The sequence below is a fragment of the Elephas maximus genome, chromosome X, assembly GCF_024166365.1.
Source record: "Elephas maximus indicus isolate mEleMax1 chromosome X, mEleMax1 primary haplotype, whole genome shotgun sequence".
Taxonomy (NCBI): Eukaryota; Metazoa; Chordata; class Mammalia; order Proboscidea; family Elephantidae; genus Elephas; species Elephas maximus.
The window spans coordinates 113,961,743-113,981,498 of record NC_064846.1 but is presented as its reverse complement, the minus strand read 5'-3'; the positions used below and the strand labels follow the sequence as shown (position 1 = coordinate 113,981,498).

Sequence of the window (19,756 nt, the reverse complement as noted above, 5' to 3'; positions counted from 1 at the left end):
CGGTATTCAAATATCAGCAGGGTCAACCATGGTGGACAGGTTTCAGCTGAGCTTCCAGACTAAGACAGACTAGGAAGAAGGACCCGGAGGTCTAATTCTGAGGAGAGTTAGCCAGTGAAAACCTTATGAATAGCAGCGGAACACTGTCTGATACAGTGCTGGAAGATGAGCCCTTCAGGTTGGAAGGCACTCAAAAGATGACTGGGGAAGAGCTGCTTCCTCAAAGTAGAGTAGACCTTAATGATATGGATGTAGTCAAGCTTTTGAGACCTTCATTTGCTGATGTGCCATGACTCAAAATGAGAAGAAACCACTGCAAACATCCATTAATAATCAGAACCTGGTATGTACAAAGTATGAATCGAGGAAAAATGAAAATTATCAAAAATGAAATGGAATACATAAAGATCGATATCCTAGGCATTGAACTGGACTGGTATTGGTCATTTTGAATCAGACAATCACATGGTCTACTATGCCGGGAATGAAAACTTGAAGAGGAATGGCATTATATTCATCGTCAGAAAGAACAGTTCGAGATCTATCCTGAAGTACAACACTGTCAATGATAGGATAATATCCATACAGCTACGAGAAAGACCAGTTAATACAACTATTTTTCATTCAAATTTTCACATCAACAACTAAGGACAAAGATGAAGAAATTGAAGATTTTTATCAAATTGTGCAGCCTGAAATTGATGGAACATGCAACAGAATGCACTGATAATTACTGATGATGGGAATGCAAAACTTGTAAACAACGGTGAAGGCTAAGTAGTTGGAAAAGATGGCCTTATTGAGTAGAAACCATGCTTGAGATCACATGACTTAATTTTGCAAGACCAATGACTTCTTCACTGCAGATACCTTTTTAAACCAACATAAACGGTGACTATACACAGAGACCTTGCCGGATGGAATACAAAGGAATCAAATCAACTACATCTGTAGAAAGAGATGATGGAAAAGCTCAATATCATCAGTCAGAACAAGGCCGGGGCAGACTGCAGATCAGACAATCACTTACTCATATGCAAGTTTAAGTTGAAACTGAAGAAAATTACTAGTCCATGAGAGCCAAAATACAACCTTGAGCATATTCCACCTGAATTTAGAGACCATCTCAAGAATAGATTTGACATGTTCAACACTGATGACCAAAGACCAGATGAATTGTGGAATGACATCAAGGACATCATACATGAAGAAAGCTAGAGGTCATTAAAAAGACAGGAGAGAAAGAAAAGACCTAAATGGATATCAGAAGAGACTCTGAAACTTGCTCTTGAATGTCGAGTACCTAAAGCAAAAGGAAGAAATGATAAAGTAAAAGAGCTGAACAGAAGATTTCAAAGACTCAAGAAGACAAAGTAAAGTATTATGATGACGTGTGCAAAGACCGGGAGATGGAAAACCAAAAGGGACAAAAACTCTTGGCATTTCTCAAGCTGAAAGAACTGAAGAAAAAATTCAAGCTTGGAGTTGCAATACTGAACGATTCTATGGGGAAAATATTAAATGATGCAGGAGGCATCAAAAGAAGCTGGAGGGAATACACAGAGACACTACACCAAAAAGAACTGGTCGATGTTCAACCATTTCAGGAAGTAACATGTGATCAGGAACTGATGGTACTGAAGGAAGAGGAGCAAGCTTCACTGAAGGCATTAGCAAAAAACTGGGCTCTGGGAACTGACAGAATACCAACTGAGAAGTTTTAACAAATGGATGCAGCGCTAGGTGTGCTCACTTGTCTATGCCAAGAATTTGAAAGCCAGTTACCTGGCCAATCAACTGGAAGAGACCCATATTTATGTCCATTCCCAAGAAAGGTGATCCAACCGAATGTGGAAATTAGTGAACAATATCATTAATATCACATGCAAACAAAAGTTTGCTGAAGATCATTCAAAAGTGGCTGCAGCAGTATATCAAGAGGAAATTGACAGAAATTCAAGCCGGATGTAGAAGAGGACATAGAACTGGGGATATCACTGCTGATGTCAGTCAGGTGGATCCAGGCTGAAAGCAGAGAATACCAGAAAGATGTTTACCTGTGTAAAGGCATTCGACTGTGTAGATCAGAACAAATTATGGATAACATTGTGGAGAACAGGAATTCCGAACACTTAATTGTGCTCATGAGGAATCTGTACATAGATCAAGAGGCAGTTGTTCGGACAGAACAAGAGGATACTGATTGGTTTAAAGTCAGGAAACCTGTGCATCAGGGTTGTATCCTTTCACCACACCTATTCAATCTGTATGCTGAGCAAATAATCCAAGAAGCTGGACTATATGAAGAACGGGGCATTAAGGATTGGAGGAAGATTCATTAACAACCTGTGTTATGCAGATGACACCACCTTGCTTGCTGAAAGTGAACAGGACTTGAAGTACTTACTGATGAAGCTCAAGGACCACAGCTTCAGTGTGGATTACACCTCAACATAAAACCAAAATCCTCACAACTGGACCAATAAACAACATCATGATAAATGGAGAAAAGATTGAGGTTGTCAAGGATTTCATTTTACTTGGATCCACAATAAACGTCCATAGCAGCAGCAGTAATGAAATCAAAAGATGCATTGCATCAGACAAATCTGCTGCAAAAGACCTCTTTAAAGAGTTGAAAAGCAAAGATGTCACCTTGAGGACTAAGGTGCGCCTGACCCAAGCCATGGTGTTTTCAATCACCTCTCATACATGTGAAAGCTGGACAATGAATAAGAAAGACTAAAGAAGAACTGACATCTTTGAATTGTGGTGTTGGTGAAGAAAACTGAATATACCATGAACTGCCAAAAGAACGAACAATCCTGCCTTGGAAGAAGTACAACCAGAATGTTCCTTAGAAGGAAGGATGGTGAGAATACGTCTCACATACTTTGGACATGTTATGAGGAGGGATCAGTCCCTGGGGAGTGACATCATGCTTGGTAAAGTAGAGGGTCAGCAAAAAAAAGAAGACCCTCAACGAGATGGATTGACACTGGCTGCAACAATGGGCTCAAGTAAAACAATGATTGTGAGGATGGCACACAACCAGGCAGTGTTTCATTCTCTTGTGCATAGGGTTGCTATGAGTTGGAAGAGACTTGGCACCTAACAACAACAATAACAACAATTTTGACACCACAGACACTTGTGAGATTGGCAATACCTATTAAAGAAATCAGCATTAAAAAAAAATCTAGGGTTGTATATATGGCTTGGAAACCCTGCTGGTGCAGTGGTTAAGAGCTAAGGCTGCTAACCAGAGCTATGGCTGCTAACCAAAATGAAAAAAAAAAAAAAGGAAGGCGGTTTGAATTCCATCAGGCACTCGGAAACATTATGGGAAGTTCTACTCTATCCTATAGGGTCTCTATGATTCGGAATTGACTCAACGGCAACAAGTTTGGTTTTTGATATATGGATTGTCATTTGAAGACCATAACTGAGACAACGTATATGTTTAAAATTAGGATGGCTAAACTCAAAAGCTTTTAAATCACAAAATCAAACACCTCAAAAGATGTTAAAAAATGGTCCAGAACATCTTATATGAGGATTAAACATTCATGGGAAACACCCATGAAGAGAAAGTTCAGAAAATACTGTGTTTAACATGAGGCAGAACTGACATAATGATTAACATTTAAAATGTTTAATTCTGCTTGACAAGGAATGCATATCCAATGAAAATTGGCAGTAAGAAAAACATTTATACATTCTCCCTGCCACCCTAGCCCAAACTCAACAAAAAAGGGGAAAATACTAACTGAAGCCTAACAATTCAAAGAGGGCCCCTGGTGATGCAGTCATTAAGCACCCAGCTGCTAACCAAAAAGTTAGTGGTTCAAACCCACCAGTTACTCCTTGGAAGAAAGATGCAGCAGTCTGCTTCTACAACCTTGGAAACCCGATGGGGCAGTTCAAACAATTCAAAGAAAATATGAAAACTAAATAAAATGATGAAATAATTTGAGCACCTATATGCAAGATGTTAGTACACATTAGACTCATCCAGGGAGCTTTACAAACTATTGAGGCTTAGGCCCCACTTCCATAGATTCGGCTTTAATTAGGGACTCAAAAAATGGGATTGTTTTTAAAAAGCTCTTCAGATGATTTTAACAAGCAGCCAGAAAGAACCACTCATCTAGATTATCTCTTAATGAGCTACCCCTCCTTTATATTTTCCAGATAAATAAATTTAATCCAGAGGAGATGTAGTGAGTCACCCTTGATCATAAACTCTTTGGCCTGTACAAAATTTAAAAAACAGGACACTAAAAAGAAGATGGCTCTGAATAAAAGGGGGGAGAGTTAGGGTGAAAAAGAGGCAGAAAATTCTGAAGGGAAATAGTTTCGCTTTATTGTACTTACCATATAGTCTGCAATATCCTCTGGAGCATCACCATCAACATCAAACTTAAAGGTGACCATCTTGTTGTTGTGTGTCTCCAGCTGACACTCCACCATGTTGTCTCCAGAGGTTGACACCTGAGCACAAACATTTTACCAGTTTAAATGTCATTGTCTTCTCCATGCAAATTGTGCAGGGAAGATCTAGATGAATTCACTACAATACATGGGGGAAATGGTTTAAATGGTTCAGAATCTAAAAAGATCGTTTTTCCCTTGGTGAAGTACTACCTAAACTGTCATTCTGTGACAAAGCTAAGAAGCTCAAATTACTTAGCAAAAAATGAGTTAGGAATGTGATCCTGTGTTAGTGGGAAAGAGAAGTGAACACAACTTTTTTTTTTCTTTTTCATTGTACTTTACATTAAGGTTTACAGAACAAATTACCTTCTCATTAAACAGTTAGTACACATACTGTTTTATGACATGGGTTAACAACCCCACAACATGTCAACACTCACCCTTCTCGACCTTGGTTCCCTATTACCAGCTTTCCTGTCACCTCCTGCCTTCTAGTCCTTGCCCCTGGGCTGTTGTGCCTCTTTGGTCTCGTTTTGTTTTATGGGCCTCTCTAATCTTTGGCTGAAGCATGAATCTCAAGAGTAGCTTTGAGGGTGTCTGGGAGCCATACTGTCGGGGTTTCTCCAGTCTCTGTAAGGCCAGTAAGTCTGGTCTCTTTTTTTGTGTAAGTTAGAGTTTTGTTCTACATTTTTTCCAGCTCTGTCTGGGACCCTTTATTGTGCTCCCTGTCAGAACAGTCAGTGGTGGTAGCCAGGTACCATTTCGCTGTACAGGACTCAGTCTGGTAGATGCTGTGGTAGTTGTGGTACATTAGTCCTTTGGACTAATCTTTCCCTTGTTTCTTCAGTTTTCTTCATTCTGTCTTGCTCCCAAAGGGGTGAGACCAGTGGAGTACGTTAGATGGCCGCACACAGGCTTTTAAGACTCCAGATGCTACTCGTCAAAGTAGAATGTAGAACATGTTCTTCATAAACTATGCCAATTGAGCTAGATGTTCCCAGAGAACACAGTCCCCATAGCCCTCATCCCAGCAATTCAGTCCCTCAGGGAGTTTGGATGTGTCTATGGAGCTTCCATGACCTTGCCTTGTACGGGTTGTGCTGGCTTTCTCAGAATTGTGCACTGTTTTACCCTTCACCTAAGTCACCATTTATCTATTGTCTATTTAGTGTTTTTTCATCCCCGTTCCTCCCCTCCCTCTTAACCATCAAAGATTCTTTTTGTGTGTAAACTTTTTCATGAGTTTTTACAGTAATGGTCTCATACAATATTTGTCCTTTTGTGATTGACTTATTTCACTCAGTATAATGCCCTCCAGATTCATTCATGTTATGAGATGCTTCACAGATTCATCATTGTTCTTAATCGTTGTGTAATACTCCATTCCATGTATGTACCATAGTTTCTTTATCCATTCATCTGTTCATGGGCATCTAGGTTGTTTCCATCTTTTTGCTATTGTGAACAATGCTGCAATGAACATGGGTGTGCATGTCTCTATTCGTGTGATGACTCTTAGTTCTCTAGGATATATTTCCAGGAGGAAGACTGCTGGATCATATGGTATTTCTATTTCTAGCTTTCTAAGGAAGCGCCATATCATTTTCCAAAATGGTTTATCATTTTCCATTCCCACCAGCAGTGCATAAGAGTTCCAATCTCCCCGCACCCTCTCCAACATTTGTTATTTCTGTTTTTTTTATTCGAGCCAGTAATGCTGGAGTGAGATGGTATCTCATTGTGGTTTTGATTTGTATTTCTCTAATGGCTAGTGATCTCTAGCATTTCCTCATGTGTCTGTTAGCCACTTGAATGGCTTGTTTGGTGAAGTGTCTGTTCATTTCCTTCACCCATTTTTTAATTCGATTATTTATCTTTCTGTTGTAGAGGTGCTGGATTTTCCTATAGATTAGAGAGATTAGACCTTTGTCTGATTTGTACTAGCCAAAATTTTTTCCTAGTCTTTAGGTGCTCTTTTAACTCTGTCGGTAAATTCTTTTGATGAGCATAAGTGTTTAATTTTTAGAAGATCCCAGTTACCTAGTTTATCTTCTGGAGTTTGGAGTTTGTGTGTTGTTGGCTATGGTTTGTATCCTGTTAATGCCGAGTATTAGTGTCTCTAGTGTTGATCCTATTTTTTATTTTACAAACTTTATTAGTTTTTTGCTTTATATTTGGGTCTTTGATCCATTTTGAATTAGTTTTTGTGTATGGTGTGAGATATGGGTCCTGTTTCATTTTTTTGCAGGTGGGCATCCAGTTTTGCCAATGGCATTTATTAAAAAGACTATCTTTTCCCCATCTGATGGACTTTGGGCCCTTGTCGAAGATCAGGTGACCACAGGCGGATGGGTTGACATCTGGGTTATCAATTCTGTTCCATTGATCAAGGTATCTGTCGTTGTACCAGTACCAAGCTGTTCTGACTACCGTAGCTGTATAGTAGGTTCTGAGGTCAGGTTCTGTGAGTCCTCCTATTTTATTCTTCTTCTGCAACAGTGCTTTACTTATCTGGGGTCTCTTACCTTCCCATATAAAATCAATGATTAGTTTTTACATCTCTTTAAAGAATGTTGTTGGTATTTGGATTGGGATTGCACTGTATTTGTGAATACCTTTGGGTAGAAATGTCATTTTCACAATGTTGAGTCTACCTAGCCATGGGCATGTTATGTTTCTCCATTTATGTAGGTCTCTTTTGGTTTCTTGCAGTCGTGTTTTGTAGTTTTCATTGTATAGGGAGTCTTTGGGATTCCTATGTATAGTATCATATTATCTGCAATAAGGGACAGTTTTACTCCTTCATTACCAATTTGGATGGTTTTTTATTTTTCTTGCTTTATTGCTCTAGCTAGGACTTCCAGAACAATGTTAAATAGGAGTGGTGATAAAGGGCATCCTTGTCTTGTTCCTGTTCTCAAGGGGAATGTTTTTAGTCTCTCGCCATTAAGAATGATGCTGGAGGTTGGTTTTGCATAGATGCGCCATATTATGTTGAGAAATTTCCCTTTTATACCTATTTAATTGGGAGTTTTTATCAGGAATGGGTGTTGGACTTTCTCGAACGCCTTTTCTCCATTACTGAGGTGATCATGTGATTCTTTTCTTTCATTTTATTTACGTGGTTTATTACACTGACTGATTTTCTAATGTGCCCACCTTGCATATCTAATATGAATCCTACTGGGTTGTGGTGTCTTAATTCTTTGATATGATGCTGAATTCTATTGGCTAGAATTTTGTTGAGAATTTTTGCATCTATATTGATAAGATATATTGATAAGAGATATTGCTCTATAATTTTCTTTTTCTGTGACGTCTTTGCCTTGTTTTGGTATCAGGGTTATGCTGGCTTCATAGAATGAATTCGGAAGTATCCCCTCCTTCTGTATGTTCTGAAATATTTTGAGTAGCACTGGTGTAAGCTCTTCTCTGAATGTTTGGTAGAATTCTCTAGTGAAGCCATCTGGGCCAGGGCTTTTTTTTTGTTGGAAGTTTTTTTAAATTACCTTTTCAATCTCTTCTCTTGTTATAAGTCTGTTCAGATTTTCAATATCGATTTGTGTTAGTTTAGGTTGGTAGTGTGTTTCTAGAAATTTGTCCATTTCCTCTAGGTTTTCAAATGTGTTGGAGTCTAGTTTTTCATAATACTCTGTCATGATCCATTTTAATTCAGTTGGGTCTGCTGTAATATCCCCCATTTCATTTATTTGGGTTATTTCTGTTCTCTCCCATTTTTCTTTTGTCAATTTTGTCAGTGGCTTGTCGATTTGGTTGATCCTTTTAAAGAACAAACTTTTGGTTTTGTTGATTCTATTGTTTTCCTATTCACTATTTCATTTATTTCTGCTCTGATTTTCATTATTTCCTCTCTTGTGGTGGCTGTGGGCTTCTTTTGCTGTTCTCTATTTGTTTGAGTTGTGAAGCTAATGTTTTGCTTTTGTCCATTTCTTCGTTTCTGATGCGTGCATGTATTGCTATAAATTGACCTCTGAGGGCTGCCTTTGCTGTGTCCTAAAGGTTTTGGTATGATGCATTTTCATTCTCATTTGATTCTAGGAATTTTTTAATTTCATCTCGAATTTCTTCCATTACCCAGTGATTTTAAAGAAGGGTGTTATTCAGTTTCCATGGAACTGAGTTTTTTTTTCTTTGCTCTTCCTGTTGTTAATTTCTACTTTGATGGTGTTGCAGTCAGGGAAGATACTTTGTATTACTTCAATGTTTTGGATTTGTTGAAGGTTTCTCTGTGCCCTAATATGTGGTCTCTTCTGGAGAATGTTCCATGTGTGTTGGAAGGGAATGTGTACCTTGCAGTTGTTGGGTGGAGTGTCCTATATATGTCTATGAAGTCAAGGTGGCTGATTGTGCCCTTTAGCTCTTCTGTATTTTTGTTGGGATTCTTTCTAGATAAAACACAACTTTTTAAGAAAGGAAAAAAAGTAAAAAATCACTATACTTATGGACAATGAAAAGATCTAAATAAAGTCATTCACTTCCAAAACTCTCTCACCCCCACAAATGACTCTTTAGGAGAAGAAGTTGCACCATAAGAGAAATATAAACTAGTCCAACCTTTCTAGAAACCGACATAGCAACATACATTTAGAAACTTTAAAAATCGTTATATTCCTCAATAAGAAGTCATAGGAGCAGACTCGAGCAATTGGAATGAAGAGTGGGGGACCTGGAGGACAAGGGAATTGACACCAATATACCTGAAATAAATCAGATAAAAGAATTAAAAAAAATGAAGAAACCCTAAGAATCATGTGGGACACTATCAAGAAGAATAACTCGGGTGTGCTTGGAGTCCCAGAACAGGGAGGGATAACAGAAAATACAGAGAGGATAGCTGAAGATCTGTTGGCAGAAAACTTCCCTGACATCATGAAAGACGAAAGGATATCTATCCAAGATGCTCACTGAACCCCATATAAGATTGATCAAAAAAGAAAATCAACAAGACATATTATCATCAAACTTGCCAAAACCAAAGATAAAGAGAAAATTTTAAAAGCAGTCAAGGATAAAAGAAAGGTCTCCTACAAAGGAGAATCAATAAGTTCAGACTATTCAGCAGAAACCATGCAGTCCAGAAGGCAATGGGTTGACATATATAGAGCACTGAAGGAGAAAAACTGCCAGTCAAGGATCATATATCCAGCAAAACTCTCTCTCAAATAAAAAAATATTAAGGTGAAATTAAAACATTTACAGATAAACACAAGCTTAGAGAATTTGCAAAAACCAAACCAAAGCTACAAGAAATACTAAAGGAAATTGGTCAGAAAATCAATAATATCAGATACCAGCACAACACAAGGTCACAGAACAGAACATTCTGATATCAACTCAAATAGGGAAATCTCAAAAACAAATTAAGATTAATTTTAAAAAGAAAAAAATACTCAAAACAGGGAATCATTGAAGTCAATATGTAAAAGATCACAATAATCAAAAAGAGGGACTAAATACAGGAGGCATAGAACTGCCAAATGGAGAGGGAAACAAGGCGATATAGGACAATACGAGTTAGGTTTTCACTTAGAAAAACAGGGGTAAATATTAAGGTAACCACAAAGAGGTATAACAACTCCATAACTCAAAATAAAACCAAGAAAAACATAATGACTCAGCAAACAGAAATTCAATTACTATGAATATGAGGAACACATAATTTACAATGGAAAACGTCTCAGCACAAAAAATAAGTGGAAAAATGAAATTGTCAACAACGCACATAGAAAGGCATCAAAATAACAGCACTAAAAAAAAACACATACTTATCTATAATTATGCTGAATGTAAATGGACTAAATGCACCAATAAAGAGACAGAGAATCTCAGACTGGATAAAGAAACACGGTCCGTCTATATGCTGCCTACAAGAGACACACCTTAGACTTAGAGACACAAACAAACTAAAACTCAAAGGATGGAAAAAATATATCAGGCAAACAACAAACAAAAAAGAGCAGGAGTAACAATATTAATTTCTGACAAAATAGACATTAAAGTTAAATCCACCACAAAGGATAAAGAAGGACACTACATAATGATAAAAGGGACAATTGATCAGGAAGATATAACCATACTAAATATTTATGCACCCAATGACAGGGCTGCAAGATACATAAAACAAACTTTAACAGAACTGAAAAGTGAGATGGACACCTCCACAATTATAGTAGGAGACTTCAACACACCACTTTCGGAGAAGGACAGGACTTCCAGTAAGAAGCTCAATAGAGACACGGAAGACCTAATTGCTACAATCAATCAACTTGACCTCCAAAAAACACAAAATAATAAATGTTGGAGAGGCTGCGGAGAGATTGGAACTCTTACACACTGCTGGTGGGAATGTAAAATGGTACAACCACTTTGGAAATCTATCTGGCGTTATCTTAAACAGAAATAGAACTACCATACAACCCAGAAATCCCACTCTTCGGAATATACCCTAGAGAAATAAGAGCCTTCACACGAACAGATATACGCACACCCATGTTTATTGCAGCTCTGTTTACAATAGCAAAAAGCTGGAAGCAGCCAAGGTGTCCATCAATGGATGAATGGTTAAATAAATTATGGTATATTCACACAATGGAATACTATGCATCGATAAAGAACAGTGAGGAATCTTTGAAACGTTTCATAACATGGAGGAACCTGGAAGGCATTATGCTGAGTGAAAATAGTCAGAGGCAAAAGGACAAATATTGTATAAGACCACTATTATAAGATCTTGAGAAATAGTATAAACTGAGAAGAACACATACTTTTGTGGTTACGAAGGGGGGTGGGAGTGAGGGTGGGAAAGGATTATTTACTGATTAGTTATATAAGAACTACTTTAGGTGAAGGGAAGGACAATACTCAATACAGGGAAGATCAGCTCAACTGGACTGGACCAAAAGCAAAGAAGTTTCCGGGATAAACTGAATGCTTCAAAGGTCAGCGAAGCAAGGGTGGGGGTTCGGGGACTTCTAAGTCAATTGGCAAAATAATTCTATTATGAAAACATTCTACATCCCACTTTGAAGTGTGGTGTCTGGGTTCTTAAATGCTAACAAGCGGCCATCTAAGATGCATCAATTGGTCTCAACCCACCTGGAGCAAAGGAGAATGAAGAACACCAAGGTCACACGATAACTATGAGCCCAAGAGACAGAAAGGGCCACATGAACAGAGACTTACATCATCCTGAAACCAGAAGAACTAGATGGTGCCCGGCCACAACCGATGACTGCCCTGACAGGGAGCACAACAGAGAACCCCTGAGGGAGCAGGAGAACAGTGGGATGCAGACCCCAAATTTTCATAAAAAGACCAGACTTAATGGTCTGACTGAGACTAGAAGAATCCCGGCGGTCATGGTCCCCAAACCTTCTTTTGGCCCAGGACAGGAACCATTCCCGAAGAGAACTCATCAGACATGGAAGGGACTGGACAATGGGTTGGAGAGAGATGCTGATGAAGAGTGAGTTACTTGTATCAGGTGGACACTTGAGACTGTGCAGGCATCTCCTGTCGAGGGGAGATGGGAGGGTAGAGAGGGTTAGAAACTGGCAAAATCGTCACAAAAGGAGAGACTGGAAGGAGGAAGCGGGCTGACTCATTAGAGGGAAAGTAAGTGGGACTATGGAGTAAGGTATATATAAGCTTATATGTGACAGACTGACTTGATTTGTAAACTTTCACTTAAATCACAATAAAAATTATTTTTAAAAAATTGTTATATTCTTTGACCCGCTGATTCCACTTACAAATCTATCATAAGGAAATAATCAATAGATGTATGCAGAGGCAGGGCCAAGATGGCGGAATAGGCAGAAGCTTCCAACGACCCCTCTTACAACAAAGACCCCCCCGAAAATACTGAAACGATTATATTTCTGACAAGCTAGGAGCCCTGAACAGCAAAGGCAAAGTTAGAAAATGGAATGAGCGGCAGGGGGAGGGAGAGATGATTCAGAAGCGAAGAGGACTTGTTGGACATGAATCACTAGGATCCCTCAGGTACCACTCCCAGGAGTGGCTGCGGCAGGCGAGTGGTAGCGTTCGATTCCATTTTCCTCAGGGAGAAGCAGCCAGCCACACAGTGTACTCTCACCTCCGGAACCAGAAAAGAATGGCACTCTCGGGAAAAACTAAGTACTTGCGGATATTTTACCATGCCCCCTGCCCCCAAGCCGGCTTCAGAGGCTGTTGATTCCCCTGGGCCAGAGATAGGCCCTATTGAGTGCTGGGAACCATTCAACCGGCCTTGGAGAAGGAAAAAATTCACAATTGGGGGAAAAGACAATTTGCCACCTCCACTAACCTGAGGATTTCAGGACAGAAGTGGCTCCTATCCAGACATAAACGGTCCGTAACTTTGAATACCCTTCCCCTCTGCATGGACATGTGTGGGCCTATTTTGGGAGATTAGGCCCTTCTTCACAGACTGCAACTGTTTCAGCTGGGCAGTAGAGAGGTGGGTGTTTGATGTTTGACATTGCTTTGCCTACTAAACAGGATCCTCACCTATGCACATCAGGGGCCTAAGGACTGGTGGCTCCACTCAGGTCGCCCAGCCTCCTGCAACAGGTGTCCAAGGATAACTGGTACCTCCCAGTCCTTACAACCAAAAACACTGGGTGCCCATGGTCTGTCTTCACAACACACCCACCTCTACACTCTAGGGAAGAGGGATGTGCTTTCCTCAGAGACACTAGGGAGATGATTCTCAGCCCCAAGCCTTGTTCAGTGCGTGATCCCCTGCTGAAACTGGATACCGGTACCTACGCCAAACACCCCTACCCTCTAATACCGTAGGGCAGAGCCTGTACCACACACCAGAGCTGAATCCATACAAGAAAAGTGAATGGACTCCAAGACTGATATATCTGATAACAGCTCTAGCCATCTGGTGACAGGAAGTCAGAGCTTCAAAGGCAAAAATAATCAAGCTAGCTCACTAAAGCAATCCACTTGGGCATATCAAAGCAAAACAAACAAGCTATGATAAAATAAGTAAACATAAAATTAATATAACTTACAGATGGCTCAGAGACAACAGTCAGTATCAAATCACATAAATAAACAGACCATGTCTGGTTCAACAAGCTCTCAAAACAAAGAATCAAGTGATCTACTAGATGAAAGTGCCTTCCTTGCATTACTCTATGCAGAATACAAAAGATTAATACACACAATCCTTCAAGAGATCAGGCAATACGCAGAACAAGCGACGGAACACACAGATAAGACAGCTGAAGAAATTAAAAAGGTGATTCAAGAAAATAATGAAAAATTTAACAACCTGCAAAAATCCATAGACAGCAATCAGACATTCAGAACTAGCAATCAAATTACAGAATTAGACAATTCAATAGAAAGTCAGAGGAGAAGAACTGAGGAATGGGAAGGCAAAATTGGTAAGCTTGAAGATAAAGCACCTGGCACCAATATTTGAAGAAAAATCAGATAAAAGAATTTTAAAAAATGAAGAAAGCTTAAGAACCACATGGTACTCTATCAAGAGAAATAACCAACCTAGGAGTGGCTGGAGTACCAGAACAGGGAGGGATAGCAGAAAATACAGAGAGAATTGCTGCAGACTTGTTGGCAGAAAACTTCCCTGATATCATGAAAGATTAGAAGATATCTATCCAAGATGCTCATCAAACTCCACATAAGGTAGATTTTAAAAGAAAGTCACCAAGGAATATTATAATAAAACTTGCCAAAACCAAAGACAAAGAGGGAATTTTAAGCAGCAAGGGATAAATGAAAAGTCACCCACAAAGGAGAGTCAATACGAATAAGCTTGGACTACTTGGCAGAAACCACGCAGGCAAGAAGGGAATGGGGTGACTTATATAAAGCATTGAAGAAAAAATCTTTCCAGCCAAGAATCATATATCCAGCAAAACTGCCTCTCAATTATGAAGGTGAATTCAGGACATTTCCAGATAAACAGAAGTTTAGGGAATTCGCAAAAACCAAATCAAATCCATAAGAAATACTAAAGGGAGTTCTTTGGTTAGAAAATCAATAACATCAGGTATCAACCCAAGACTAGGACATTGGACAGAGCAATCAGATGTCAACCCAGACAGGGAAATCACAAAAATAAGTCAAGATAAAAAAACACTCAAAACAGGGAAACAGCTTTGGTATCATGTAAAAGAAGACAACATTAAAACAACAAAGAGGGACTAAGAAATGTAGTCACAGATCTTTCATATGGAGAGGAAGACAAGGCAATATAAAGGAATAAAGGACAGCTTTAAACGTAGAAAAGCAGTGGTAAATATTAAGGTATCCACAAAGGAGATTAACTATCCTATGCATCAAAATAAAATACAGCAAAAAATAATGACTCAGCAGAAAAAAAAATCAACAAAAGCGAGTAAGAGGAAAAGACAACATATAAACTACTCAGCACAAAAAATTAAGTGGAAAAAGAAACTGTCAACAACACGCAAAAAAAGACATCAAAATGACAGCACTAAATTCATACTTATCCATAATTATGCTGAATGTACATGGACTAAATGCACCAATAAAGGGACAGAGACTGGCAGGATAGATAAGAAAACACAATCTGTCTATATGCTGCCTATGAGAGACACATCTTAGACTTGGGGACACAAAGAAACCAAAATTCTAAGGATGGAAAAAAATATCTCAAGCAAACAACAATCAAAAATGAGCAGGAGTGGCAATATTAATTTCTGACAAAACAGACATTAAAGTTCAATCCCCCACAAAGTGTAAGAAAGGACACTATATAATGATCAAAGGGACAATATATCAGGAGTATATACCCATATTAAATATTTATGCACCCAATGACAGGGCTGCATTTGCATAGAGCAAACTCTAACAGGATTGAAAAGTGAGATACACAGCGCCACAATTATAGTAGAAGACTTCAACTCACCACTTTTGGTGAAGATCAGGACATCCAGAAAGAAGCTCAATAAAGACACGGAAGACCTAAATGCCTAAATCAACCAACTTGACCTTATAGACATAGACAGAACACTCCACCCAAACAGCAACCAAGTATCCTTTCTTTTCTAGTGCACATGGAACATTCTCTAGAATAGACCACGTAGTAGGTCATAAAGCAAGCCTTAGCAGAATCCAAAACACTGATTACAAAGCATCTTCTCTATCCATAAGGCCATAAAAGTAGAAATCAATAAGAGAAAAAGCTGGAAAAAGAAATCAAACACTTGGAAATAGAACAACACCCTGCTCAAAAAAGACTGGTTATAGAAGACATTAAGGATGGAATAAAGATTTTTACTGAATCCAATGACAATGAAAACATATCCTATCGGAACCACTGGCACACAGAGAAAGCAGTAATCACAGGTCAATTTATATGAACAAATGCACACCTACAAAAAGAGCATAGGCCCAAAATCCATGAATTATCGCTAAACCTTGAACAAATAGAAAGAGAGCAACAAAAGAAACCTTCAGGCACCAGAAGAAAGCAAATAATAAAAATTAGAGCAGAATTAAATGAAATAGAAAACAGAAAAACAATTGAAAGTATTAACAAGACCAAAAGCTGGTTCTTTGAAAAAATTAACAAAATTGATAAACCACTGGCCAAACTGACAAAAGAAAAACAGAAGAGGAGGCAAATAACCCAAATAAGAAATGAGATGGGCGATATTACAACTGACCCAACTGAAAATGAAAGAATCATATCAGATAACTAGGAAAAATTGTACTCTGACAAATTTGTAAACCTAGAAGAAATGGATAAATTTCTACAAACACACTGCCTGCCTAAACTAACAAAAACAGAGGTAGAACAACTAAATAGACCCATACCAAAAGAAGAGATTGAAAAGGTAATCAAAAAACTCTCAACAAAAAAAGCCCTGGTCCAGACGGCTTCACTGCAGAGTTCTACCAAACATTCAGAGAAGAATTAACACCTCTACTACTAAAGGTATTTCAGAGCATAGGAAAGGACGGAACACTCCCAAACTCATTCTTTGAAGGCAGCGTATCCCTGATATCAAAACCAGGTAAGGACACCACAAAAAAAGAAAATTACAGATCTATATCCCTCATGAACTTAGATATAAAAACCCTCAACAGAATTCAACTACATATTAAGAAAATAATTCACAATGACCAAGTGGGATTCATACCAGGTATGCAGGGATGGTTGTACATTACAAAACAATTAATGTAATCATCACGTAAATAAAACAAAAGACAAGAATCACATGATTTTATGAATTTCTGCAGAAAAGGCATTTGACAAAGTTCAACACCCATTCATGATAAAAACTCTCAGCAAAACAGGAATAGAAGGAAAATTCCTCAACAGAATAAAGGGCACTTTTACAAAGCCAACATCATCCTAAATGGAGAGAGTCTGAAAGCATTCCGCTTGAGATCGGGAACCAGACAAGGATGCCTGTTATCACCACTCTTATTCAGCATTGTATTTTACGTCCTAGCCAGAGCAATTAGGCTAGATAAAGAAATAAATGGCATCCAGATTGGCAAGGAAAAAGTAAAATTATCTCCTTTTGCAGAGGACATGATCTTATACACAGAAAACTTTAAAGAATCCACAGGAAAACTACTGAAACTAATAGTTCAGCAGAGCATCCAGATACAAGATAGACATACAAAAATAAGCTGGATTCCTCTACACTAACAAAAAGAACATCGAAGAGGAAATCGCCAAATCAATACGATTTACAGTAGCCCCCAGGAAGATAAAATACTTAGGAATAAATCTTACCAGAGGTGTAAAAGACTTATACAAAGAAAACTGCAAAACACTTCTACAAGAAACTAAAAGAGACCTACATAATTGGAAAAACATACCTTGCTCATGGATAGGAAGGCTTAACGTTGTAAAAATGTCTATTCTACCAAAAGCGATCTATAGATACAATGCAATTATGATCCAAATTCCAATCATATTTTTTAATGAGATTGAGAAAGAAATCACCAACTTCATATGGAAGGGAAAGTGGCCCCGAATAAATAAAGCATTACTGAATAAGAAAAACAAATTGGGAAGCCTCACTCTACCTGATTTTAGAACCTATTACACCGTCACAAGAAACCCTGTTGGCGTACTGGTTAAGTGGTACAGATGCTAACCAAGAGGTCAGGAGTTCGAATCCGCCAGGTGCTCCTTGGAAACTCTATCGGGCAGTTCTACTCTGTCCTAGAGGGTCGCTATGAGTCAGAATCAACTCGACGGCAGTGGGCCTTAGGTTTTAGTATACCACTACAGTAGTCAAAACAGCCTGGTACTGATAAAACTACAGATACACAGACCAACGGAACAGAATTGAGAATCCAGACATAAATCCATCCACATATGAGCAGTTGATATTTGACAAAGGCCCTAAGTCAATTAAATGGGGGAAAAGACAGTCTTTTTTAACACATGGTGCTGGCATAACTGGATATCCACCTATAAAAAATGAAACAAGACTCACACCTCACACCATGCACATAAATAAACCCAAAATGGATCAAAGACCTTAACATAAAATCTCAAATGATAAAGTTCACGGAAGAAAAAATAGGGACGTTAGGAGCCCTAATACATGGCATCAACAGTATATAAAACATGACTAACAATGCAGAAGAGAAACTAGATAACTGGTAAGTCCTAAAAATCAAACACATATGCTTATCCAAAGACTTCACCAAAAGAGTAAAAAGAGGACCTACAGACTGGGAAAAAGTTTTTAGCTATGACATTTCCGATAAGAGCCTGATCTCTAAAATCTACATGATACTGCAAAAACTTACCTACAAAAAGACAAACAACCCAATTGAAAAATGGGCTAAATATATGAACAGGCACTTCACTAAAGAAGACATTCAGGTAGCTAACAGACACATGAGGAAATGCTCACGATCATTAGCCATTAGAGAAATGCAGATCAAAACTACAATGAGATACCATCTCACCCCAACAAGGCTGAGATTAATCCAAAAAACACAAAATAATAAATGTTGGAGAGGTTGTGGAGGGTCTGGAATACTTATACACTGCTGGTGGGAATGTAAAATGGTACAACCCCTTTGGAAATCGATTTGGTGCTTCCTTAAAAAGCTAGAAATACAACTGCTATACGATCCAGCAATCCTACTCCTTAGAATATATCCTAGAGAAATAAGAGCCTTTACATGAACAGACATGCACACCTATGTTCATTGCAGCACTGTTTACAATAGCAAAAAGATGGAAGCAGCCAAGGTGCCCTTCAACGGATGAATGGATAAATTATGGTATATTCACACAATGGAATACTATGCATCAATAATGAACAATGATGAATCCATGAAACATTTCATAACATGGAAGAATCTGGAAGGCATTATGCTGAATGAAATTAGTTGCAAAAGGACAAATATTGTATAAGACCACTATTATAAGGACTCAAGAAATAGTTTAAACAGAAGAAAATATTCTTTGATGGTTAGGAGGGGGGGAGGGAGGTTAAGAGGGAGGGTATCCACTAATTAGATAGTAGGTAAGAACTACTTTAGGTGAAGGGAAAGACATCACACAATACAGGAGAGGTCAGCACATCTGTACTAAACCAAAAACAAAGAAGTTTCCTGAGTAAACTGAATGCTTTGAAGGCCAGTGTAGCAGGGGCGGGGGTTTGGGAACCACAGTTTCAGGCAACATCTTGGTCAACTGGCATAATAAAATCTATTAAGAAAACATTCTGCCTCCCACTTTGGATGCATCAGTTGGTCTCAACTTACCTGGATCAAAGGAGAATGAAGAACACCAAAGACACAAGGTAATTATGAGCCCAGGAGTCAGAAAGGGCCACATAAACTAGAGGCTACATCAGCCTGAGACCAGAAGAACTAGATGGTGCCCAGCTATAGCCGATGACTGCCCTGACAGGAAACACAACAGAGAACCCCTGAGGGAGGAAGAGAGCAGTGGGATGCAGACCCCAAATTCTCATAAAAAGACCAGACTTAATGGTCTGACTGAGACTAGAAGGACCCAGCGGTCATGGTCCCCAGACCTTCTGTTAGCCCAAGACAGGAACATTCCCAAAGGAACTCTCCAGACAAGGACTGGACTGGACAATGGGATAGAAAATGGTACTGGTGAAGAATGAGCTTCTGGGATCAAGTAGACACATGAGGCTATGTTGGCTTCTCCTGTCTGGAGGGGAGATGAGTGGGTAGAGGGGGCCAGATGCTCATCGAATGGACACGAAAAAAAAGAGTGGAGGGAAGGAGTGTGCTCTCGAAAAAAAAGAGTGGAGGGAAGGAGTGCGCTCTCTCA

General features: G+C 38.8%; 1 protein-coding gene across 6 annotated transcripts in view; it reads right to left on the bottom strand.

Moving 5' to 3' along the window:
• Positions 1-19,756, bottom strand: part of WNK3 (WNK lysine deficient protein kinase 3) — a 428,084-nt gene that overhangs the window by 94,111 nt on the left and 314,217 nt on the right. For all 6 annotated transcript variants that reach the window (XM_049872575.1, XM_049872573.1, XM_049872574.1 and 3 more), the window contains exon 13: positions 4,378-4,494. In XM_049872575.1, coding sequence (XP_049728532.1) covers positions 4,378-4,494 — 117 coding nt within the window. The remainder of the gene's footprint in view (positions 1-4,377; positions 4,495-19,756) is intronic.